Here is a 27,233-nt window from a genome sequence, read left to right as displayed (position 1 = left end):
ATTTATAACATATACATATATCTATGTTTCCACATATGTAGGGTTGCCAGATTTAGTAAATAAAAATTCAGGACACCTAGTCAAATTTAAATTTCTGATAAACAATGTTACTTTTTAGTATAAATATGTCCCAGATACTGCCTGTCCCAAATATCCCATAAAGAGATTGGATTTCAAAGTCATACACTCATAATGTGACAGGTTTAGAGGTACTGTATATTTTTAGGTAATTCAAAATATTCAAACTTGTTCTTTTTGACAGAGGTCTGTCCTTCTGGTGAGAAACACAATAAGACCTACAAGTGTTACTGGAGCTTCACAATTTCATTTTATACACTTGGCCCTTCTCTTTTAACCTGGCTATTAACAGAGATAGACAAAAAAAAGGTACTCTGGTAGATTTGAGTGCAGGCTTGATCATTAAATATAGCAAAGGCCTTTTTTCAACAGATGACAAAAATCATCCTAGCAGCTGAGAAAAAGCAAGGAATCAGGGCACACTCTCTAGTCACTCTTCTGTTTTTCCATTTAAGCCTTCTACATCTCTTTCTGTGCACAACGGCTCATACTTAACCTCAAGCTTCTAGAGCCAGTTCTAAGGCCGGGGGACATTATTGTCATTCCAAAGCAGACGGCAAAGGTTTCTTTTGAACCATTTCTCAGCCAGAAGTTCTACAACTTGTTATATTTTTAAAATTAGAAATCTTATCATGGATCAGACCCTCAGACCACCCGTTCTAGTGCCCTCTCCTGACCAGTGAAAAACAAGACCTATGCTGCAGGGCCTTCATATTTAACTTGAAAGCAATGACTCAGAACAGGGAACTCACTCCCCAAACATTCTCCTTGCTTTCCACAACCACAAAACTACTGGTCATGATTCTCTTTAAGAACTGATTTCCAATTTTATTCTATAACATCTCCAGGGTTGTTTAAAATTCTGCACTAAACATTGCCTTATTAAAATTTCCAATATTTTGCACAAAGATCTACCATAGCTTGTTTTTGAGATTGTTACTCTACCCCCTTAAACACACCATGTGGCATGTATTCTGTTTAATATTAATTATATTGATTTCACCTGGCAATTTTCACACACACACACACACACACACACACACACACACACACACACACACACCCTTAAGACAAAACACAATGGGATGCTTCAAAACCTGCCGCGGGAATCACCACTGGGTTAGCAGTCTCCTGTGGGCGGGACAGCCCCCTGGTCTGGAAATTTTCAAGATCAACTCCAGGGACCATCAAATCAAGAAAGGAAACCTTGGGCTACTTAGACATACCCTTTTCTTCTCTGAAAGCATATATGTTATCTGGTGTTTTAGTATTTTGGTAATCCCTATGCTAGAATATGTACTTGCAAATTGAGAAGAATCTGCCACAGGATGGAAGTTTGAACATATTTTTAGACCATAAAAGATGAAAACAGTAGTCTTAAGTGATTTTATCTTATAAAAAAAGATAGTTATACTTGTTTTGCATTTTGTTTTTCCTATTATTAGCGAGCACAGTTTAGAAGAGATGGATGGACGCTTTGTACAACAATGTACCCCAAGATGTACAGGTCTGTAGCATTCATGGAAGCCTTATAAAAGTAGTTTCAGAGTTGGATGCATAGGTCATACATGAAGTAGAGGAGGTTCTGGTTACAGGTTGGCCTTACCAGTGGGGTCTAACAACCTAAAGAAGACTCTAACAGCAGACCCAACATCATAATAACACTACACAGGGTCAGCTGAGTATCCAACTGAGTCTGAAAATAAAATCCTATATTGTAACTTAGTTTGAGAAACTCAGCAAGTTCTTGACTCTCTCGGAGACTAAGATTTTCCATCTTTAAAATGGAAAGGTTAGAAATAATTTATATAAAGTGGTTGGCAAGGTGTCTGAGACCTTCGTAGGACTCGCACCTTATTCCATAGGATTTCTACTTGAAGCTGAGTTTTGTCCTTTAACTTTTAAAAGCTGAGCTCTTGGCACCTTCTTCACTTGTTTTGCATTTGGGTGGAGGTTTCAGTTGGCTCTTCAGTATCTAACCTCTTTTCTTCTCATCGTTGACAGAGCCTGTCTAAGTAACTACAGAATTCCCACAATACGCTGCTGCAGGTGTGATGCACTGCTATGTCACAGAGATTACATGACACATGAGTTACTCATAGAAGTTCTGGCTCACTAGTTGACATTTAGATTATTCACCAATCTAAGGAGTGTAAACCAGAATTGCCAGAAAGATAGATGAAGCCTGTCAAATGAAAAACTATAACTGAAAATGGCCTTATGTTAAAGCCATATCATAAAAAAGCCTATTTGGAGATGTCCAGCTGTTGCCAACTCTATCCATTCATGATTCCATGACTTAGCCAATTTCCTCGAATTAAGAGACTTTAGAACTCTTCATGTATTAACCAAAAGCCACGAATGGGTCACAGATTGCTTGACGTAAGGATAACTGCACCAAGTATGCATTTTGTTCAGGTTTCCACAGGTTTCCACAGTTGAGGTCAATCCAGTAACGCATCTGAATTAACTGAATATGTGGCTAGGATAGAGGTGAGAGAAGTAACAGCAATATGTCAGGAACAAAAAATATAACTAAACAAGGCAGAATGACTAAGCTGCTATGCTCCAGACACAACAGATCTGGAGGGGGGCTGAGTTTCAGAAACATGTCTTCATAAATATGCTCCTGGCTGAGTGGGCAATAGCTATTGCCAGTGTCTGAAGGGCTTCGATTCTTGTCCACAGGATGCAGACTCTTCAAGAGAAAGGTAAGCTGAATACCCCGATGCCAAACCAAACAACAACAAATATGTGTTTCACATTTCTGCTCACAAGGAAGGAGCATTTGTCCCTGATGACTGTGTTTTCTGTTATCTGACTGAATTTGAGAGAAGGCTCAGGAGCAAGCTTTTGCTGCTTCTGAGGGTACTCTGGAGGGTCACTGTGAACCAGATGGGAGTTTCTATTCAATCTAACAATTATAAAAATGGGAATCAGGCATGGTAACACCTACGTGTAGCATGGTGCAGTACAAAGGAAGCAGGATTCCTGGGTTCTAATACATTTGCTACCAACAACATAGTTGGTTCTGGACAAATTAGATTAAGTTTCTGAGCCTCACACAATTGATCCAACAAACATGTATTTGCACACCTACCATGTGCCTAGAGCTATTCTAAATGTTGGAACTACAACAGTGAGCAAGGTAGACACAATTCATGTCCGCAGTAATTTTACAGTCTTAAGGGAGGAAATGAGTAAAACCCAAGTGCTACAACAAAAATCAGAAATCAGAAATTGTGATAGCAAATTGTAAAACAAATAAGCTATTGAGTTATGATAATTAGAGAAGATCTCTCCAAAGAGCTAACATGTAAACTGAGGTCTGAAAAATAAAAGGGAGACTTGGTTGAGCTTTGGCTATAAAATTACATGATTATATGTTTTGTTAGCAAGAGATATAAGAATATAACAAATTACCCTGTGGATTTCCTTGAATCTTTATTTTTAAATCATTTGACGTTGAAGCAAAGAGAACAAGATTTGATGCTAAGCATCACCATTTCGTGGCTGAAGGGCTTGGACAAATCACCTCCCTCTCTTGCATATTGGTTTCTTACTGAAAATGGGGATTTAATAATACTTTCCTCATGGTGAGTATCAGATGAGACAACATGGGTGAGAGCTCCATGTAAGCAGGAAAGGGCTCTTCAGATATGCTTCCTTACCATGCTACTTTGGATCTGGCAATGCAAAAATAACAAACAGCATGCACTTAAAGAGTGCAGCCCTTTACTTAACATTCTACCCTGGTACCACAAGAAGCTTTGAGAGCAAATAAGCTTTAAGTGAAGAAATGGGCCTTAAAAATCTCTACATTGCCCCATAATTAATGTTCCCTCGGGCAGAATCAGAGTTCTTAGGGAAATGCAGCCCTGGAGCATGTGATTAGATTTGAAAAGCAGTGATCAAAAAAGAAAAAAATCTCTCCTGAATTATTCCTTACTAATACCGTCTCCTCCTTTATTACTTTTATGAAAAAGAGTTCATTTTTTACTCATTTTAACCAAGTATATTTATCTTATCCATTCCTGCCCAGGGGTTCACATTTTTGTTTGTTTATTTTTAGCAAGGTTCTCCTATTTTAGGATTTACTAAGGGCTCTACAGGGATTTTCTTGAAAAGCAATACATGACCTTTGTCAGTTTGAAAATTTTACTATGCCAGACACATAACACAGCGTTAGACAGTGACCTTATCTTAATACCTTAAACATACAGAAGAATATTCATAAAAGAGTATTTTTAATTATTGCAATCAAAATAAATGAATTCCCTGAAATTGTTATACTGATCTTAAAATGTTTTAAAAATAATACTGGTAAATCTTGATGAGATATAATCAGGGAAGCTTCCATGCAATGGGTAAGAAAAATGCAAATAAATTTTGTGCAACTAGATCCTGAGTGTGTTAAAACACAGCAGGGAAAAAATCAGCGACAGCTCACCCTGTCAAGAACACAAATAATGTACTGGGCCTGGCCAAGAAAAGCATACCCATTGCATCAATAGATGCAGATATATTCAAATCATTCTGGCTCAATGACAGAATGGAGCCAGCAGCAGCAATCACAGGGACGGGGCAGAGGCAGGGAGGGCACTGTGCCCTTTCAGCTTGGTAGCTGGGTAGCACCTGGTCAGCTAAATTGATCCTTCTGGGCTCTGAGTGGGATGTCTAGAGCAGAAGTCGGAGTCCATTTCAATAGCAATAGTGAAGTATTTCTTCACTCTCAAGTTATCATAAAACTCTTACTTCTGGTCGTCAGCCATGTTTTCAATAGATCTGACATCAAGGGTAGAGAGGAAGGTGGAAGTCCACTGTTTCAATCAACAGCTGCTACTAAAATTTTAGTCTTTTTCAACCTTGTCAGCTCTTTTCTTATATTCAAATGATTATCCTGATTATTAAATGATTTCCAGTGGACTCGCCTTTCATGTATTTTAGCTTTTTAATTCAAGTCTTCTATATCTTATTCCAAGAGCCAAACACTAAGCTTACTTATCCACCAAAGAATTAGGAATTTTCTTTTCATTTCCTACATTATATGCTAAGAAATTTTCTCTGTGTCCTACTAAATAATATAAGTAATGATTAGAAATAGGTAAATACCGAAAGAGCTAAAGTAAGACTATTAAGTATATTTTAGGCATGGAATAATTTCCCTTAATAAACATTACAACTGAGATGATCAGTTCTCCTCAAGTCATTTTCCCTTTATTTTTCCCTTCATCTCCTCATTTTAAGTAACTAGATTAACAGTTCAGAATTCGTCAGTATTTTACGACAAAATATTTGTAATATTTGCTTTTTCAGACGTCTACAAATACTAAAACTCGTCTTAAGCTACCTAAACACATAAAAATGAGTCTCTGCTATGAATGAGGTTTATTTGATGTAAATGTTTACAAGACATTAATTACATTGATATTGTTTCTAACTATGTAGCTGCCAATGCTGTTGAACCCAAACTCCACCAAGATGTTGGTAATATAACTCAAGAATCTAGAAACCATATTCGAGTTGTGGGAGCTTTGCATAATATGGGCCACTGGGCAGGAACGGTCTAGGGAGAGAAGATCAGATGAGACCACCATCTTCATTTCAACTTCCTAAGCTAACAGCTCTGTTTAGTAGCAGAGAGAATCCAAGCGTTGACTATTTTTTCACCAGTTGGTAAAACCGTCCAATTCATCACCTCCAGTTTCAGAGAGAGGAAAGGAAGAAATAGAAAGAAATTGAGAGCAGTTATACTAATTACAAGGTTTTTGCTACTTAAACTTTGGCACTGGGATTAGTGGGAAAGCAAACAAGCATCAAGAGCTATAAAAATGTTCATGCCCTTTAATCCATTAATTCCATTTGTGGGAATCTAACCTAAGAAAAGAATCAGAAATAGGACAAAGTTATAATGACGAAAAACTTGAAAACATTAAGTGCAAATTGAGTAGGCTATTAATAGCACATTTGCACAATTGAATATCATGCAGTCATTAAATAAGGTTTGTAATGGGAATTAATCACATGAAGAAATAGGATATTGATGGAAAAGTTGGAAATAAATTATCCATAGGGTATCATTTCAATTATGTGAGGTTGAAAATGTTAATCCTGGTTGCCTTTGTAAAATGAGGGTTTTTTTTCTGATGTTATATATATAGTACATATGATATATATTAATTCAGAAATTAAAATGGCAAAAAGGGAAGAAAAACAACCAATGTCAGAGGCATTTAAAGCAACTCACTCCAACTATTTCCTGCTAGGTTTTGACCGCAAAATTTTCAGGAATACTAAATTAGTTCTCTTTACTTGAAATGATTAAGATATGCATAGCTTTTACTCATGAAAGGTAATGAGAAGGACAATGAGAAGGTCAAAAATCAATGCAAACTAAAGAGGGAATGTCCCACATGTTTCTTACATGTAACCAGCCTTTTGCCGAAGATGAACAGCTAGATTTGTAATCAGACCTGTATGTTAGTACCTTAATCTTCCACTAACTAATCTTATGACTCTGGAGAAATCACGTCATAACAAAATTACTTTTCATTTAGATTACGTTTTACATTTTACAGAGATCTTTGGAGTACATTATGTATTTAATCCTCAGGTTTTATAATCTTCATCTATGAAATGAAGTCTTCAAATAGATAATACCTAAGGCTCCCTTTTGGACTTATAGTTCTAGGATTTTGTCTAATGCAACCATGTAAGGCTATAACTAGAATGAATATATTTAGACCTTTTTTGGCCTGATTTATCAACTTTCACCATCCACACTGACCAAAGACAATAGATAGTTGCCAGGTTAACACTCCACTTTGCCCTGTCTGATCCGCTTTAGTACACAGCCTATATGGTTGAGTTGGAAAGATAGCTTTATTTGACAACTTCTCTTCTTACTGTTTTCTTTCCAAAATAACAATTTAAAATTTATCTTTTCAGATATCAAATGCCAAAACTTTGGCCTCTTGTCCTAAATCTAATTTTTTAAATTGGTGTAATCACTTTTATTTGCTGGTATCTGTATTCAAATTTCATTTTTATAATTGCTGAAGGTTATAACATCCTGCACTACACTGTTAGCAAAGAGCGAAGAGAACTTGGCCATGTAAAGTTTTTAATGATCACTTTTAAGATTTCCATATTTTTAACAGCTAAAAAAAAAATAAAGAGAAGAAATTGAGCCATGAAGATGAATTTTATTTTCAATAACTTCACTAAACTTCAATCTCTGAAGGCTTTAGGTTTCAAAAGTGGTACATTTTAAAATTGCAAGTAATTAGCAGAAGGAAACACGTGACTGATGAGCAGAATTGTATGATTTATAGCTTTTAAACCCTACTCCACAAAGAGAAAAAGATTATCAGGCACTTCCCAAAACAGAAACAAAAGAAACAGGAGTTTTACTGTCTTATTCATTTCTACATAACTTAACTGTCCTTTCTTTGTGGAAACACTTGGCTACTTTAAAGTAAATCAAACAAAGGAAGTTACAGTAAAATATCCGAGAGACTAAACAGTTTGGCACCAGTTGAGGGAAACATCACGTACAAACGGGCAAGACAGAGAGGGCTGGCAGGTCCCTGAAGGATGCTAAAGTGGACGGATGTGCAGAGAAGCACATCACCAGCTGGCATAGTGCCTTCCAGAGTGTGACATCTACTGACTGTGGCACAAGTTTGCCCGGGCATCTTCTGGTTTGGTAAGTCCAGGCTTCCCGATAGCTGAGCTATCTCCACTTGCTGAGCATACTTTTACTTAGAAATAAAACATTCTGAAAGAAGAGCACACGAGCAAACCCCACCCTTGGCTTTTCTTTCATAGACAGCAAGGGCGCAGATTTGGGAAGGCTTTTAGACCGGGACATATTCTAAGAGAAAAAAAAAAGCCAAGAAAGAAGTATAAGAAATGTACAACAAACATTTATTCCATTAATATATTGTAATTCTGTTTCTCAAAACTAGTGTGCTAAGTTTATATTGGACACTCTACACATAATTATCTGATTTTTTTTTTCATGTGGACAGAAAGGCTTAAAATGACTTATTTATCAGATTCAGAGAATATAATGCTCTCTTACCAGCTAGCCAGAGGTGAACCATCAAAGGTTATGTTCCCTCACTTCATTCCTGCTGTTTTTTAGAGATTTGTTCACTTGGGGACTTTCAAGTGAGTTAGTTAGCAGAACGATTGGGCTAAATAGATTAGAATTCAGTGAAGGATATGGTTCTGTGAGTACCAATGCAGAAAGAAAATATGTTAACCAAGCAAAACAGACTACAAATCAAATTTATTACAAAGCACTAAACAACTGTCAAAATCTTTGATCTGTTAAGTTTTGATAAGACTAGAACTTGGAATACTGAATTACATTCTCAATAATACAACTCTATTTTGTCATAGAGAATAACTGAAATAATGCTAGATACAGAATAAATAGCTTAATCCTCTCGTTCATCTTTGCTTGAAGACAAAGTCAAAGGAAGACAGTCTACGTGTTCCTTCTAGGGAATCTCCCTATGTTAATTACTGCTACTAGAGCACTGCTCCTCTGTTTTATGGTCATGTTGCATGCATTGGAAGGACGTAGTGTACAATGAAATTGCCCCAATTATTCGAATGATAATAAAATTAAAAACAAAAAAAGAATAGCGTCTCTCCATTTTATTTTGGGGAGTGGGTGAAAAGGCAATGTGGGGGTAGGCTAAGATCCTTTAAAGAAAACTTTACTGTGTTATCTTAGGCTGTGTTAGAGGATTTGGGGAAACAAATAGATATTGAATTTAGCAACCTGATCCACAACAGGCAGTGCATTAGTTTAATATAGTTATTTACATTTTTATGAGTGCTTTACAGCCATTTTCTATAACTGTGGCGATTCTTCCCCCCTCTTCTATTGGAATAGACACTGCTTTTCAGCCAGGGAGCCTGAGCTTGAGGTCATTAATGGCTGGTCTAGAGGCCCAGAATATGGTAATTGCAGAATAGGATTTTGAACCAGACCTAACCAATGATGGCCAGAGGTAGAATAATAATACCTCCCAGAAACCACAAAATTCCCTTAAAAGAGTTATTAAATACCTCTAAACTTTTTTCTATATTCATCTGTCCCATTGGGATCATTGATGGTGAGTCAGATGGCCCTGGGTGTGAATCCTGGGTCTCTTCTTTACCTTAGGCAATTTATTTCAACTGGCTAAGCCTCGCTTTTACTCATCTGTAGAATGGGGATAATAATAATACCTATTTCAAAGGGTTGTTGTGAGTATTAAGGACAGAAGGTAGGTAAGCAGCTTAGCACAATGTCTGCACACAGAGTATACACCTGTAAAAGTAGTTTGGCTGTTTACTATTATTGTTCTTCTGATAAATGTAAGAGCTGAAGGAGACCATGGAGATAGTCTTCTCCAACCAGTTTGTTTTGTAGATAGGAAAAGGCAAAGATTCAAAATGATTGAATAGTTAAAGATAACACACCTAAATGGAGGCAGAGCCAGGACTCAAACTCACGGCTCATTCCCAGGCTCTTCACTTTGCTGCCTCTAGTTCTATACAAATCTGAGCTGTAAAGAGAGAAACGTTGGATCAAACAGTGTGTGAGTCCCCCATCTGCTGTCAGAATGATTTTCATTCTATTCTGCCCTCTAATCCGGGGTCACCACTAACATTTTGGGGCCACATACCATAGGTCTAAATATATAAAGATATAAATTGAGCTATCTCCAATACTCCTACCTTGACAGACATCCCTTCGTAGCAGCTTGGAAGGCCAGATTGAAGTCAGAATTCTTGAACTCTTTGGATACGGCAGTGCAGGGGGATCTGGCTCCTGGGCCATGCCCTGCCTTATCCTTTTCCCATGTCCTAGCACCAAAGAGACCTCAAGTGCAGGCCTTTGTACACCCTCTGCCACAGCCCGCACGTCCAAGCTCCTCTCATACAACTCTCCCAAGCCAAATTGCGGCATCCTGGCCCTCCTTGGGCCTAAGGGTGCACACTCCCATAGCATATCTAGGAAACAGGCCTATACAGGCCCGGGAAGTGGGTTCAAAGCCATTCTGGCAGAGAGTGTGGGGTCCAGTGGATGCAGTGTGGTCTGGAGGGGGGAGCACCGCTGCTCCCTTGGCCTGGCCAACCCCTCCCCTCCTGGAGCAGAGTGCAGCTGGAGGAAGACCTGAAGAGAGCCCTCTCTTAAGGCACAGGGTCCAGAAAAAGGACCCTTCTTGCCCTAACGGTGCCACTGCTCTAATCATATCATTTAATTGTGGGCAAAAGAGGAATTAATCCCTTTTGATAATTGATCACTTGCCTATCATCTTCCTGACAGAGTTCTAAGATGAATCTGTTGACTAATAAGATCTATTTCCTTTTAGTTCTGCTGGATCCCACATTTCCCATACTTCTTGATTATTCAGTTAGATAGAAAATGACTCACCCAATTTTAGGGCCATCAGCCTACGATGGTCACATCCCAGAGTCATGCAGCTTGGGTCCCAGCTGGCTGCAGGTTGGGAGAATTGCATGACTTTATTCCCTCCCACCTAAGAGCACAGGCAATTCATTGCCTCTATGTTCAGTATTCCAGTATGGCCACACCTGAAGAACCGGAAAAATAAACCTGTGTAGCCGGGAGGACTCACTTCCCCTGTGATGGTATCTGTAGCTGACTTTGTGATGCCTTCAGAGAAAAAGAACCGTCTATCTCCCATTCCTATCTTATAGATTTCCATAGCAAACATTTACTGAAGTGCTGGGCCCTGATGCGTCATTCTAAAGAAAGCATTGATTTTATTCAGGACTGCTCTTCTTGACAAGAGAACATCCATTTGCTCCGAGAGGGTCCAAACCTTCGTACTACACATAAAATAACCCCAGGGCAAAGCTAGTCACCACAGAAAAGAATAGTGGAGGAAGTCTAGGGGCAAGTTAGGACAACAATGTGTTGCTTAAACACACCTCCTTACTGGATACCACAGCATGTTCATATTTTGAAAAACACTTAACATGCTGGGTACGAATGACCCCTTTGACAATTTTCACTTGAAAATTTTAGGTGAGAGACTCTGTTTCTCAGCAAAAGCTTCCCCTGCCCTGTCAGTCACAGCTACGCCTCACTGGGATTGTTCTGTCGGGCCTTCCTCAGCGACCATTGTTGCAACTCTGTACTTTTCTGACTGCGTCTGTCAGGAAGGAGACAGGAAATTCTAGTCACCCTCGCAGCAGCTGTGCCATTCCTGCTATCCTCCTCCAATGACGTCGATTGGCTTGGTGACATGAGGTCAGGAACTGAGCCACAGCGGAGGTCAGGAAGATAGGTCAGTGTTTATGCCGTTGTTGGGCTGGGGATCCTGCTGAGGCTATTTGCTTTCTTCCTCTCTATACTGTTTCTCTTTCCGTTCCTCTTTTTATAATGCAGGGCCAAAGCATCCTGTTTTCAAAACATCTGACTGTTTTGCCACTGAGGAACTCATGCTCTGATGCATTTCGCTGAAGTGTAAGACAATTCTTCTAATTCAGGAGGCGATAAAAGTTGAAACAAAAATTAATGAACGAATCAAAGAAGGCAATCTGTCGCTACAGAAAACAGATCTAACGTGTCTAACTGAACTTGGGCTGCTGGCAAGGTTCACAAGACATCCTTTTCATCTTGAAAAACAATGTCATAGCCTTGTACAACTCCTGCTTAATTTATTCCATCTTCTTGCAATTCTTAGGGGAAAATAATCTATAACATTAACCCACCCGGCTGCATCTTTCTCTATAATTCTGGAATTCCTTTTGGCCTGTGGTCAACATAAAGGGACCAGGTAAATTTGGGCCAAGGAGAAGACTATGTTTTTATAAGTCACAGAAACAGCTCATTATCTAACCCTCTGGGCTCTGAAGCACACTTGATAAAGCCGGTTACAATCTTTGAGTCACTCAATTTTCTTCAAAATGTAAATGGGTTAAGAAAAAACAAAAAGCAAACACAGAACCCTACCCAGATGAAGTAAATATGACAGACCGCTTGCTTTTCCGCCACTAGACACTGTCAACTCTCCTCTGTTTGCATGGAGACTGGCCCATGTGCAATTTCCAAACACCCCCGAAGCAAAACACTGGCTCTTCCATCACCACTCTTAAGTAAGTTCAGAGGTTGCAAACAAAACGCAGAACTGATCAGAACTAGAGGCACATAATCTTTTGCAAAGGTGGAGTGGACACTATTAATAAGTTATCTTTTATTGAACTTTTACTACATATCAGGTGCCTTGCTGAGTGCTTTAGATGCATTATCCCACTTAGTCTTTACAGCAACCCAGCGAGGCAACCCAGCAACCACTTTTATTCCTGTTTTACAGATGAGAAAATTGAGTCTTAGAGCAGCTAAGTAAGTTGGCCAAGGTCAAGTAGCTAGTAAATGAAAGAGACAGGATTTGAACCACGATCTTTAACTCCGAAGCGTGTGCTTTTCACACACTCCCTCTACAGAACATCTTCACACTCACTTCTAGGTCTGCAACTCAGATTTGTCATGGTTCCTTCGTTCAGTGAGGGTAAGCAAAAGATGACCAAATAATACTACATAGTAATGATGATGATGATAATGACAATTATATTTTTAGATAGTAACTTGGATGGAACGCTCAAATAATTTCAACAACATTTAAAACTGAATGTGGAATTTTATTTTTACCACAGATAATTCAGTTCCCAAAAAACTGGTACAGATCAATTTCTTTTGACAATTAGCTGGACAACCAAGACTTTGGGGAAAAAAGGTAGCTAAGTAAAAAGAGAGATCTTTTTAAGAACTGAAATTGACGTTAGCTGTCAGCTGGGCATTATTCACCCACTGGGTAACTGCTTTCCCCTACAACCTTTGCACTGTAGATCTAGAAAACAGGTGAAGCTGCATGCCTTCTACTGAAGTTAATAGTGTCAGCATTAAGGGTTAGTGCTTTCTTTCAGGTTAGCTCTATTCAACTTTCATTGCTTCCTGCGCACGACACCATAAAGGAGGAGCGGAAGCCTGGAGTGATTGGGATTCTCACCAGGACCTACACAGTCCCTGGTCTCAGAGCTTTATAAACTATTACACTATGACATTTTTAAAAATAAATGTGCAAGACAGACCATGTCTAATTTCAGTACTCCAGACACAAACTGGTTAGACTCCACAATGCATCAACACTCAAAATGAAAAATAATGGCAATCTGCAATTTCTCAATGAATATTCTTTTTCTCTCCCTGGAGTTAGTCACCTACTTATCTTAGTGACTCCAGAAGAAAGTCCAGCCTGTCCTTTCCGGTGAAACCCACTGAAAAACTACTCCTAAATCTTGGATCTACATCTTATATGGGTATCCATGATCACAAAATGCAGAGAACAGAGTATCTGTTAACACTCCAAAGTAGGCTAAAGCATGTGTGGAAATCCTTCCACATGGAGCCCAATGTGGTTTGGAGAAGTTACACAGTTAAGCCCTGCTCATGGGGAAGTTATTGAGATTTACAACAGCCTGGAAAAACCCAGCATGTAGTCTTCAATTGAGAACTTCAGAGAAAAGTCAGTAAACAGTTAAAACGCAAATCTTCTCTTTTTTTTCCAACTCGAATCTGAACTAAACTTTCAGAAAGAGACTTATTTTTTTTTGCCCTTTCGTTAACCAATAAATAAGAGCAATAAATAAATAAATAAAGACCCTTCAGGACCTCCTAGGGACCCAGTGCTTCCTCTGCTCAGATCCTTTGAGCAGGAGCCAGCAAGCCTTGATAGGAAGGTGATACGTTTAACCCCAGGAAAGAAGGAGGAGCGACACACATCCACTCATGAACCTCAGGCTGGAAAGGGCATATAGGCAGGTGTGGAACAAACTCTGTTCCCTGTCCCAGAACCAAGACACAACAAGACAATACCTCAGGCTAGGATCATTGGGGATTCTGAAAATGTGTACTTATGAGGATACAGTGTTAAGGCTTTCTATTTTAATAAAAATATATATATATATACACACACAGACACACACACACACACACACATACATATCAAATTAACATTCTCCAAGGGAAAAATACAAACAAACAAAAAGCAACAACTCTTGCTACATAAATTAGCACTCTAAATCCAGGTGCTAATTAAACAAATGATATAATGATAGATAATTAAAGCTCTTCAACACCAAGTTTTCTCTGGGTATTGTAAATAAAACCACTTTGCAGTATGGGTGGAACTTAATTTCAATAGATTCCACTTTTAAAACCAGCAAACTTTAAAAAAATAACTTTTTTTGGAGACAAAATGTACATATATATTTATCTTAGGTCATGGCAGCATCACAAAAGAAATGTTATAAAATTCTAGAATGTCCTTCTGAGAAGAATTTCAGAATTTATAAAACTTCAGGGCAAACCATTCTCTCTACTGATACAGAAAGGTCACATTATTTTCTTATTCAAATATATATATAACACCTGATTGCAATGCAACATGTTATACATGTTACCCTACGGATTCATTCAGATTTTACATTCCTGATAATTGTTTTTTAAAAGGCATTTTCATTTGCATAGTGATTTGTACACTTTATAAACACCTTTCATCTTAAACATATGCCGAACTACACATAAGAAAAAGAAGTTTGGTTTCTGGAACTGAACTTTTGCTGTAGCATCGATAGCATGTGCTGCTTGGGAACAGAATTTTCTGAGGCCGATCAACAAACCCATTCTCAGGGTCGTCCCGGGTGCACCTCTGCCGAAGGCCGGGGCCCGGGGAGCTCCCGGCACGCTCCCACTTGCACGAACAAAACGGGCATCTCTTACCTTGTTCGAAGCCATCTCACTGACAGAGCGGTAGGTCTGTATGGTCTCTAGCTGGTCTAAGCACCAGTCCAGCTCCTCCAGCGTTTCCATTGCTAATTTTTGATAAGAGTCTTCTGTAAACAAACACACAGACATGTAGTTAGGCTGGAGCGGCTGCAGGCTGTCCATAGCCGAGTGGCCGCCGCCGCCGCTGATCCCGGCGCTACCGAAGGTGGCCGCGAGCTCCTTCATTCTGCGCGCCGGCTCCTTCCTTCCAGCTCTCTCCACCAGGGTGCTCTGCCCGGCATGGTTGGGGCTAGGTTTTACACACCCCCGCCCCCCTCCTGGGTGAGGTGTCCGCGATCTACCAAGAAACTTCCTCCGAGGAAGAAGGCGGGAACCGTCCCTTCTAGCTCATCTGCATACATGTGTCCTAAACCCAAAGGCAGAAGCAGCGAGCTTTCTCAGGCTCCCTCTGCCTTAGTCATCCTGGGGCCCTTCAGAGCCGTGATGTCATTTCTGAGTGTTTGCAGTCCGGAGGAGAAATGAGGAAAGCATTTTCTCTTTTTGCTTTTCTTCTAAGTGAACCACACAGTCGCAGATTTGGGGTGGGGAACTGAAAGTTACTTTGGAAGGCTAGGCGGTCATTCATTCCCGGGAATGTGTAAATTTTGGAATAACTCTGAATTCAGCAAACACTGACCCGCTCGAGGGAGAAGCATTGGCTCTGCCTCCCTCCCCTGAATCTCTCCTGGAAGTGGATGCAGAGGGAGGTCTCCCGGATGAGACTTCAGTCTAGGAGAAACTGTCTGGAGTTTTAGGTGCACAGGTTTATGGGCCTGGGAGTCCGCAGCTCTTGTTATACTAAACAAAGCTAAAACTTCTCCTCGGCAGCCGCCAGGGTCACAGGGAAATTCTGAACCAGACTTTCAGGTGGAGCCAGATGTGAAGGCTGCAGATTTTCATTTAGATGAAAGCCGGGGACTCTGATCTGTCGCTGTAGGAAGCTAGACTTTGTGGAAACATTTCTCAGCAGTCCATTCAAAAAAATATTGTTTTTAAAATCGCATTTTTGATGGATAATCAAGTTCTTTTTAAGTGTTCACAACACGTCATTCCATACCCAAAAGTTTGTAAGTCTAAACTGGTACTTAAGGTTAATGACTTAAAAACCCTATGTTAATAAACACTGAATTAATTTTATAAATGCTAGGTGAATTAATGATGCTACAGACAGATATAAAAATCAATCAGATGCTCCTGCATACATGACTGATTTTGAGGGGAACCACATCCATTAACTCTACCAAGCTTTCTGGAATGCATGCTCACAATAGGCACTAATAAAATAAAATAAAATCAATTAAATAAAATTAATTAGAGTTAAAAATCTTGTGTGGAATTCTATCACAAAGAAAAGACTACACAGCTTCCTGTGACAGTTGGGAAACATTTTTCATATGTTCATACAGAAGGCCTAGGGAGACCACATAGCTTCTTACAATTATTTGAATAGTTTTACGTGTGTGGCACTCACACTTGACGCAGAAAAGGGAACAAACAGAAGAGAGTGACTGGAGTCCCTTGGCCACAGATGCACATTTCAAAGAATAGGTGTTTTGTTTATCCCCCAATATGCCTACACTTCAGGAAGAACAGGGGTTAAAATTCAATATCCTGTATGTCATACTTAAAAAGCCACGAAACCACGGGAGGTGACTTCCTCCATTTCTTTCACACTCCTCAAAAATGTGCAGACAAGAATTGAAGTGTTTTTAGTAAAACTCATTTCAAGCCAGACTTGCACGTACCTTCCCTCCTTTCTGCCTCCTCAATGTCGCGACGTTGCTGCAACACGAAGAATCTCCTCACTACTCTCTAGTGGGTCCCAAACTCCCCCTTACCTCCTCTGTTTCCTTCCAGAACAGCACTTCTTGCAAGGAATCTTTCCCTGAAGTAACAGAACCCTCCCAACCTCATTACTGGCCTCTCATAAAGGAGAAAGTGCAACCACTTCCCAAGTCCTCGACCTTTCCTGCCTTGGTGCCCTCCACCTCGGGACCTGTGGTTCTCGGTAACCAAGATCAGACATTCGCCAGCGTGGTGGGGAGTAAGTCACGTGCTCAGAGCCCTTTGAATGGGCTGATATGCAAAATGACTATAAGATGATATACCACATTTCTCCATCACCAAGAGGGAAAAAAGGGATCCGATTTCCACTTACTCTTGACAAAGAAAATACAGTGAGTACAGCAGCAGAAGTGCTAAAGAAGGAGGACTCTTCAAAGATCCACCAATTAGGTGTTGCTGCCCCAGCACATTCACTGCCTGTTACACAGACAAGCGCACAGGTGTTCCTGGAGTTGGTACAACAGTGAGATGTCAGTGACTGGCCAATGGACGTGACAAGACCGGACTCCAGGGCCCTCTCTTATTCTGGACAACTGCAATATTTTTTAAGTGAATGGTATTACATTTTAAAGTTAATGAAGATTTCTTCCTTCCCAGATTCTTAATCCATAGTCAAGATTTTCTTTGTGTCCCATTTTAGAGCCTTCTTATCACAGTAACTAAGGCAGGAGGCACAGACGTCAGAGTGGGCTAAGTATGGGGCATCAAACCCCAGCGACTTATGGGTACAGCCAAAGGAAAGGACCAGCGCAGCTCAAGACTGGCCTCCACGCTATAACTCTGTAGCTCTAGCACCAGGTCCAATGCTCGGTACCTAGCAGATACTCAGTAAATACTCGGAGGAAGGGAAACCGAAGTGCCTGCCCAAGCAGCCTGCAAATACTTGGGTATCTAGAGGCTGACTGGTGTGTCTGTACCACTGTGGACAGAGCAGCAGTTTTGGAGTGAAACTCAGGCATTCTGACTTTCTCTTCTACCACTTACTGTACAGTCCTGGACCTCAATTTCGTACATCTTAAAATAAGGATAAGAATATTTATCTCATAAAGTTATAAAGGGATTAAATGAAATAAAGTATATAAAGTGTCTGGTATGGTAGCCAGTTCTTGGTAGGTGATCAATACATAGGAGTATAATTATTAATGGCAATCAAAGTAACTTCACGTCTTGGCATTAGGGGGTGGGGAGGACTAGGAAGAGAGATGGAAGAACTGCATAGTCAACAAAGGATTTTAAGATCAGGATCAGCTCTATAATTTACAAGACCCAGTACAGAATGAAAGTGCAGGGCCCCTTGTTGAAAAAGCAGGAAAAAGTGCTCCTGAAAGTAATAAAGTATGAAGCTTTTTCCCCTCTTCTGGAATCTTTCTCTCAACTGTCAGAGAGTTGTTGTTTTAATAAACTTTTTATTTAAAATAGTTCTAGGTTTACAGAAAAGATGCAAAGATAACATAGAGAGCTCCAACATAACCCACATCCAGGTTTCCCTATTGTTAACACATCACATTATTACGGCACATTTGTCACAATTAATGAATGGCATGGCATGTTTTATTTCCTCTTTAGTATTGTGTTCCCTTAGGCATGGGGATACCATGAGGTGAGCGCAGACCCTCACGGGACCCCGGAGGCCCCACATCCTATGACTTATGGCACTTGCACAGCTCACCAGCTGCTGGGGTACCCCTACCTGCCAGCTGCCACACAGATGTGCTGTGCCCCAGCCAGTAAGACATTTCCCTTCCCCATGATACCCATGCCCCAATCCACAGCAGACAGGCGACCTCTAAAGGTGCTACAACATCTGCACTGGGACGTGCTAGATACCTGGGTCAGGCCTGGACAAGAGGCTCAACCCCACCAAGACATGGCCTCTGTTTACCACGTTACAGCTATGCCAGCCCAGGGCAGGAACGGCTGCTGCCATGCCCACCCTGAGACTTTGCAAGGCACACAACCCAACTCAGATCCTCTCTGCACCTGCACCCAGACCCCTACTGGGAATGGACGGCAGCAGTGGTCATGGATGGGGTCAGGGAGAGGAATGCTGGATGAGTCCCAGGGTGCCAGGGTCAGGGAAACTGGTGGCTGAGAACTCGTCCAGAGGAGGCAGGTGCGTGGCAGGAGGGGGATAGCACATGAGCCAAGGCTCCAAGCCACTGGAGTATACTACGTTGTCCCATCAGACTTCACTTACAAAACACCAGATCAAAGATAAAATTATTCTGAGTTTCAAAGCAGTGACAATGGGGCCCTTCTGAGTGTAAGGCCCTGTGCAAGCCTGGATGCCCATGAAGCTGGTCCTGGTTCCTGTCTTACAAAAATGGCCCTGAGAGGGAACAAAGCTTAACACCACAGAAGCAAGTCTCAAGGGGATAAGAGCAGTAATGGGACCATGTATGGTCATGGGGTCAACCCTATTTGCCAAACATTTCCAGAAGGAAGAGGAGCAGGGAGAACCGACCTCCCTTCCATCCTTCTCTTCTTTCCTTCTGTCACTCCAACAAGAGTGGCAAAGGAAGTTTACTCCCTTCTGCAGGTCTGGTAGGTATTGCATTTGACCCTGAGAAACAAGAAGAGAGAACGGATGCATAATTAGAATTAATATTAATCTGGTGATAGTATGTGGCATTCATATAGCTCTTTTTTCAAATGAGTTCTAAGCACACTAGTCATTAATCTTTGCAATATCTCTGAAGAAGTATGATTATCTCTAATTTACCTTAAGACACAAGCTAAGATGTCAGAGGTTAAATTATTAGACCAAAGTTCCCGGCAAAATTCCTGGTCTTTGAAACAGAGGATTCAGCTCAGCGCTGAAAATGCATGCTTTCTTGAAAAAGCTGCATTTACAGCTGCATCTCATCCTCGGGTCTTTTCTATGTAAAGTTGCGTAATTGCTTTCCTAAATGTTGTCATTTCTTGAGTCTCCTCTTCCCTTTTCTGATCCACCTAACATAGCCATTAGCACAGGGAAGCTGCGCAACATTTACTCATAAGGCCAGCAGTTCTGGTCCTGCATCTTGCTTCACTGGGTGATCTCGGGCAGGTTACCTAAGTTTCCTGAGACTAAATTTCTTTATCTGTAAAATGAGGGTAAGAAGAATACTTACTCTATTCTCACAGGGAAGATAGAATGTGAGAATACACACAAACCAGACTATAAACCTTTAAGTATTATGAACATTTTATAAGTATCGCATTTATTATTAGAGATGGGATATAGGTGCATTGTAGAAAATTATAAAATTACAGAGGAGCCAAAATCTGAAATGATAAAAATGTCACATTTTTACTAAGCAGAGATCACCATTGTTAAGCCCTTTGTGCATATCCTTTCATGGATGTGTGTGCGTGTGGGTTACGTATATACACTTACGTATGTGAATAATCGAAATGAGATAGTACGCTACAAACTGATGAGTAACATTCTTTTTTTCAGTCAATGATCTCCCCTTTTCTGTTTTAATAAGTTTCCAGTTGAGCTAATACTTAGGTCATAGTCCAATTTGCCCAGTTTTTTCATGCAAATCCAGTAGAAATGTGTGTGAGATAGCAGAGAGGGGTTGGGAAGGAGAGATGGAGAGAAAGGCAACAGGAAAAGGTAATAGGAAACCTTGGCCTGGCCACAAATAGCTGGCTGCTCATAGCTGGAAAACATGGAAACAGATTTTAGCAGTTATGAAGTCAGTGCCCAGCTGGGAACAGACCTCAGGTGCACTAAAAGTTGGTCCCACACTCTGTGCAGGAAAGCGTGATCTGAGTACCCCATTGGTCTCTGGGAAAAGTGGGGACAGAGGCCCCCTACAGACCTTCATTTAACTTTGAAACCCTGAGCAACATTACTCTTAACACAGATGAGAAAACTGAGGTTCAGAGAGGTAACTGCCCTGTTCCAAATCACACGGAATTAGCAAGCAAAAGCATCATAATATACCCCAAACAAAAATTTTCTGCAAACTATATCTAAATGCAATATTTGATTGAGGTATCATTGATAGACAAAACTGCTGTGCATATTTCATGTGTACATCTTGAGGCTTTTGAAGATAAGTATACACCCGTGACACCATCACCATGAACAGTGTCATAAACTTACATCATCTCTAAAAGCGTTCTCCCTCCCCCTTTTGTGCTTGTGATAAGAACATTTAACATAAGATATGCCCTCGTAACAAATTTTTAAGTATACGATACAGTATTGATAACCGTATGTGCCTAGTAGATCTCTAGGACTTAATCACTCTGGGTAACTAAAGCTATGCACTCTTTGACCAACACCTCCACAATCCCTCCTCCCCCAGCCCCTGATAACTACTGTTCTACTCTCAGCTTCTAAGATTTGACTATTCTAGATTCTTGATATAAGGAATTCTAAATGCAATTTTAACATAGCTCTGTGTATATCAGAAACATATCTGTCAGGTCTCCCCCACTTTCCACCCAAAGAAAGCACTTAGAAAAGAGATGTAAATAACCTGTCATTTATCTGCCTCACATAATCAGACTCTCTTCCCACTAGAGAAGGCGGTGAGTATTTGCAAGGTTATGTGGTGGTTAAATCAATCAGAACAATCGCCACAGACAGCAACAGGGATGAATCTCATCAACATAAAAGTTGAGCAAAAGAAACCAGATATTAAAAAATACATAAAAATGTGATTCAACTTATGTAAAGTTCAAAAGAGGCAAAAATGAATCTATGATATTATAAGTCAAGATAGTGGTGACCATGGGGGGTTAGTGACTGGGAAGAGACTTGAGGGGGCCTTCTATGGGGCTGGCGGTGATCTCCTTCTTGGTCTGGGTCCTGGGTACACGGGGGTGTTCATTTTATGAAAATTCACTGCCTCTACACTTGTGATTTGTGCACTTTTCTCTGTCTGACTTTCCATGCAGGATTTCAACAGATTGTCCCATCCAGGGAAAGCCTGGTTTAAAAAACAAAGGGCAGGATTTCTAAAAACATGTTTCTTTTCCTTTTGTTGAGCTATAGCAATGGGTATCAATAGAGTTTGAGTAAATCTCACACAGCTGAAAAACAACCAAAAAAAAGATGTTGGTTTTGATATTGCATAGACCAGGATGCTCAGAATTCCATGGAACACGTTGGAGCCTGACTCAGCTCTTTACAAATCCTGACTCGGCCGCTTACCAGCGGTGTGATCTTAGACAAGGTCAGTAGCCTGACTGGCCCTCCTTTCCTCACCTGTCAAACAGGAAGACAGCACAAACTAGCTGTGAGAGTAAGTGATCGACGCATGCCAAGCATTTGGTACAGGGCCTGGCATGTGTCAGGAACTTTGTCCTCCCTCCCTGGTACCTTCTCCCTGGTCCTGGTCACTTTCCTGAGGGTAGATTGCCACATATTTGATAGTTGAGTTGGGTGGAGTTTTGTTCTGGTCCCAGTGTGGGGAGTGTGTGCAAGGTGTCCATGAAATCCTATAGTGTCCCTCCCAGTGCACGACCTCAGATAGGAACTGCCCTTCCACATTTGTCTGAGGTTAGAGTTGGCTGATTTTCACTTCTGAGATACAGACCTGGCCTGCTGTGTCATTCTGCTGTCACCAAATCCTGACTGACACAGCAGGTCAGTGGACCTTCAGATGTGGAGAATTGTACAAGAAAGTTGTTTTTTCATTGATTTGTTCTGCAAAAAGACTTTGAGTGCCTACAACATGCCAAGCCAGCTGCTGGGTGACAAGGTTGCAGCGATGAACAGGACACCCCAGGACTGGTCCAGTCCATTGCACTGAATGATTATATGGGAAATTCCTTTCCCGTTCTCCAAAATAGCTGTCAGTGAGGCTGGGTGCCTTATCAGCCTCCTCCCCTCCCCGATCTCCCCACCCCAACTTTATACAGCGCCTTTGTGCAAGTTAGAAAAATATGCCCTCTTGGGCAGAAAGCTTGGTAAGTGATGCATGGGCTGGATTTCAACTCCCCTCACCACCTGGCTGAGAAGCTTTGATCAGTACCCAAACTACACAATGACCTTACGCAACGGGCCGGTGGCACCGCGATGTGGGGGCAAGCTAGTATGATGCTTTCCCCAGCGTGCCTGGGAGACTCCATGAAAGCAGGGCACAGAACAGGGCTCATAGCAAAATCTGCACTTTTAACCTCAAGATAAAGCAAACCTGTGACATTTCCTAACTCCCAATTTGTGAACATCATTAAATAACTGTAATAACATTAAATAAGTCTCCATAAAATAACTCAAAATTTTAATTTGGTAGACGAATTATTACCTTTAAATACAGTTTTCATTTGTGTAGACAAAATCTTCTTAAGCAAGGGCTCCATGGGGTAAAAAATTATAGGAGTCCTTGGTGGAGAAAACTAAAAAACCACTCTTCTGACCCTTGTAAGCGAGAAGTGTGTATTAATTGGAATCTTCACATTCAGCTTATGAATCTAGCTTTATCCACAAGCTTCCAGCCCTGTCGACGTCCTCACTGGACTCTACCTGCCTTGAAGTTGGCGTGTTTATTTCATTCTTCTGTTCTTCCTCATGGTGCAATAAGCATTTGTTAAAATGTAAAACAATTTCATACATATGGAAATCAGCCTCTCTTTATTTAAAAGTGTTAGATTAGGGCTATTGGCCTAGTTATTTAGTGGTTTTGGTTTTTTCCCTTACTGTCAGCAATAGCTTTTCTTTTCATCATCAGTTATTACGTCCAAAGGTATATATTTTCTTTTGATGAATATTTGGTAAATGAAATGTACCTGTGTTAGAGTGCACATTTCAAGAAGCACGTTGTTTTAACCTTCAGTAAAATATTCTTAGAACAAACGCAGGAACTGGAGAACACTTACACATCCTGTAACAGTTCTTCCAAAGGCCGTCTGCAAGCCCTATGTGGCCTTTCTTTAGGCAGGGCTTTGTTAACTTGTCTTTATAAACATGGAGCTTTGCAATTGCACATGACAGGGATTTCACCGTGGGTGGATTCACGGAAGGAGAGGCTCACTGGCCTCAAGGGAAATAACAGTGAAAAGTAGGTCATTTTAATGCCGATGTCTTTAGCAAAGTCCTCTAAGACTACAAGTTAAGAAAACTCCCATCACAACTAGCTTTGTACATATAACTTGACAGTTTACCAAGCACTTTCGCTTGCATATCTCAGTTTTTCCTTAAAAAATAAATCCCATGAGATAGAAATTATTATTACGATGACATACATTTTCCATTATGCATGTGAGAAAATTGAGCCTTGGAGACGTTGAACGATTTGCTCAAAGTCATCCGATGAGAGAGAGACAGAAAGAGAGATGAAAGATGAGAGATTACAAGGAGAGAGAGAGGGAGAGGAAGGAGAGAAAGGGGGGAGGGAGGGAGAGAACTGAAGTTCTCTGCTTTTACATTCTATGATCTTTCTTGCTAAGCCATGGGGCCTGTGATAAACAAATGGTCAAGTTTCTCTCCTTTCACCCAGGCTGGCTGAGACAAGGCGGAATGATATCTTCCACGTGCGGCCTCACAGGCCTCTTCCCTTCTGCTCTGCCTCCGCCTCTTACAACGTCCTTACGCTTGCCCCAACCTGCTCTCCAGAAGAACTCGGACTCTGGCATTTACTTACTAACAAGCATCTGTACTCACCTACTTAATACTATGTACCACCAATGTGAAAGGGTGCTCAAGGAACTTAATTATCCACCTGCATTGGTGTCAGAGCAATGACGCCAGAAAGTGATCAGAGATGGAGGTAAGTTGCTGTCTAAATATTTTTCTAATACGTCAAATATATACAAGAAGTATTTATGAAGAATATAGAGTAGTGGTTAAAAGCTTGTTCTCTGGAACTCGACTGCCCGGGGTTCACGTTGCAGGACCACCGCTACCGTTATCTAACCTCGGAGAAGTTGCTTAATTTCTCTATGCCTCAGTTTCCTCACCCAAGTAATGAGAATAATAATAGTATCTATTTAACGGGTTGCAGTATTTAATGAATAAATAAATATAAAATGCTTAGGGTAGTACATGGTACAAGCACTAGATAAATGTTGGCTATTGTTTGGTGAGTATGATAAAATAAATAATTATTTAATGAGTGGATTTTTTTTAAGTGCCCATTATGTTGTAGGCTTAGCATGAAACTCTGAGGGTAGAGTGGTGAATTTTATAGACATCGTTTTTGCTCACTTGAAGCCTATATTCTAACAGAAATAGACAAATAATTATACAAAAATCTATTTAATTACAATTGGGAAAGGAGCTACTGAGAAGTGTAGAGTGCCCAAAGAATTTGTAACAGGGGACCCAAAAGTCTGAGAAGTGGGCGTGTGATAGAGAGAGCTCAGGGAAGGCCTGCCCTGGAAAGTTATGAGCCTTGAAGGAGTAAGAATTAGGTGCAGAGAGGGAGGAAGCATTCTAGACAGAGGAATATCCGGGCGTGCTCAGTGAACTGAGAGCAGTCCATGCGGCAGGAACACGGAGAGAGAGAGACTGGCGCAAGAAGCTTAGGTCAGGTCATACCCCACCACGCACTCCATGGAAGGGACCCTGGACTTTATTCTGGAAGCAATGGGAAAACTTTTTGGAGCCTTATCAAAGGAGTGGCCTAGCCAATTTGCATTTTAAAAAGATTACTCTTGCTGCAATTTGGAGAATGAACTTGAAGGAAGGAATGCATGCAAGGAGGCTAGCTAAATAGTATTTAAAAGCTCAGGACCTGGAAGAAGACACACTTGAGCTTGACTTCTGCCTCTGCCATTTATTTTATGAGCAGTGTGAATTTAGCCAAGTTACTTAATTTCTCTAAATCTTAATGTCCTCATCTTTCCCGTGGAGTTGTGATGAGGATTAAATGAGGTAATCCACATCAAAGCACTTAGCATGGTACCCAGCACCTAGTAAGTATTCGTGCCAGTTGCTAGGAGCATTATTCTTTATTTTATTGCAGTAGCCTATGCGGGAGATGATGATGGCTACCACTATGCAGCAGCCATGGAGATGCAGAGAGGTAAATGGATTTGAGATGTGTGTGAGTTGAAACCATATGGCCTCTAGGAGGGTGGTATTTGGTTGGTGACCAAAATTCCCAGGTACTTTAGCTTTTCAGGTCCAGAAATGTGATTTTTGTCAGTGTGGTTGACTTCCATTTAGCTTATACTAGTCCAACTCACAAGAGTGCCATGAGAGGTCAGAGGTCAATAAACAAATTTACAGAAAGCAATAATTTACGGGAAGCTTTTCATGTCTTCTGGTCATTACCTGCTCCTTGACATGGGAGATGAAATCCTAATCATAAGGTTGCTTGGTAAGCATGAAATCAGAGCAGGGGATTTAGTTGGATGATTTAAATGCTGCTTTCCTAAGCCTGATGTACTCACTACTGAGGTAGATGTAGTTGTCTCTGCTCAGCATTTCCACCTGCCTTGTCGACTTTGTTCACCTGGCTAGCTCTTACTTATCTTTTAGGACTCAGTCCAGAGTCACCTCCTCTACAAAGCTTTCTAAATATTCTGAGGTCAGACTGAGCTCCTTTCCTCTAAGCTCCCACAACACCATGTGGTAGTCTCTATTTCCAACAGACCATATTTCATTGAAATTATTTCTCTCGGTTTATCTCACCCATTAGATGATAACTTTCTTCAGAGCAGGGAACATATCTTTTTGGCTGTTCTTTTATGCAGCACAGCATCTATTACCTAGTAGAAGCTCAAAAAGTATTGTTTGAACTGCTGACTTGCCCAACATATCAATAGATGGGATACCCACTACCCAAAGGGCCTTTGCTGTTGAACAGTATTGGAGAAACCCTGTCAGGAATTCTTGTTCTTGCTTCTTTTTTTACTAGTCTCCAAACAAACCACCTTGTTTTTGCTGATTTATTCAATGTTACCACAAATAATGAGCTCTATATTTCTTTTGTATTCATATCTTGATTAGATCTGTAGGCTGGCAAGTTTTAAAATGGGAGACATGCTGTCTCTCGAGAAGACTTCTGCAACATCACCCGCAGCCTTTGGTCTTTAATTCTCACCCAAGAGCTGTATTCAGGCACCTTACTGGGGGTCTCTGTGCATCACATCAGAGTAGAATCTCAAATAGATTCTGACAGCTGTCATGCGAAAGATATAGGCAGAGTTCCAAGGCAGCACAGACAGAGCTTAAAGACATGGGAGAAAGGGAGATAGGAGAGATTTGGAGGCCAGGTAAAGAAAAATGGGTGGAATTTTGAGAGAGGAAGAAAATGAGGTAAGGCAATGAACAGCATGAATAAAGGCATGAAATTAGAACCATGTCACACCATTCAGTCCTGTCCGGGGAGAACAAATGCAATGGTCCTATTTGGCTAGAACACTGGGAGTAGCGTGGAATAAATTTGCAAAAGTAGGCTGGTCAAGGCCAGGTCTCAGAGGGTATTTTATGCTAGATTATGGCTTTATTTGGCAGGCAATGGGGAGCCATTGAAAACTGTTCAACAGAAGAATGGCACAC

At 40.8% G+C, this 27,233-nt stretch overlaps 1 protein-coding gene across 1 annotated transcript in view; it reads right to left on the bottom strand.

Annotated features, from left to right (window-relative positions):
- PDE4B (phosphodiesterase 4B) overlaps positions 1-27,233 on the bottom strand; it is a 329,084-nt gene that overhangs the window by 23,810 nt on the left and 278,041 nt on the right. Inside the window, exon 6 of the mRNA XM_058538245.1 lies at positions 14,894-15,006. Within this exon, the coding sequence (XP_058394228.1) occupies positions 14,894-15,006 (113 nt within the window). The remainder of the gene's footprint in view (positions 1-14,893; positions 15,007-27,233) is intronic.

This window comes from Diceros bicornis, chromosome 4, assembly GCF_020826845.1.
Source record: "Diceros bicornis minor isolate mBicDic1 chromosome 4, mDicBic1.mat.cur, whole genome shotgun sequence".
In the NCBI taxonomy this organism is placed as follows: domain Eukaryota; kingdom Metazoa; phylum Chordata; class Mammalia; order Perissodactyla; family Rhinocerotidae; genus Diceros; species Diceros bicornis.
The sequence above is the reverse complement of the archived record's forward strand: the minus strand, read 5'-3'. Positions and strand labels throughout refer to the sequence as shown.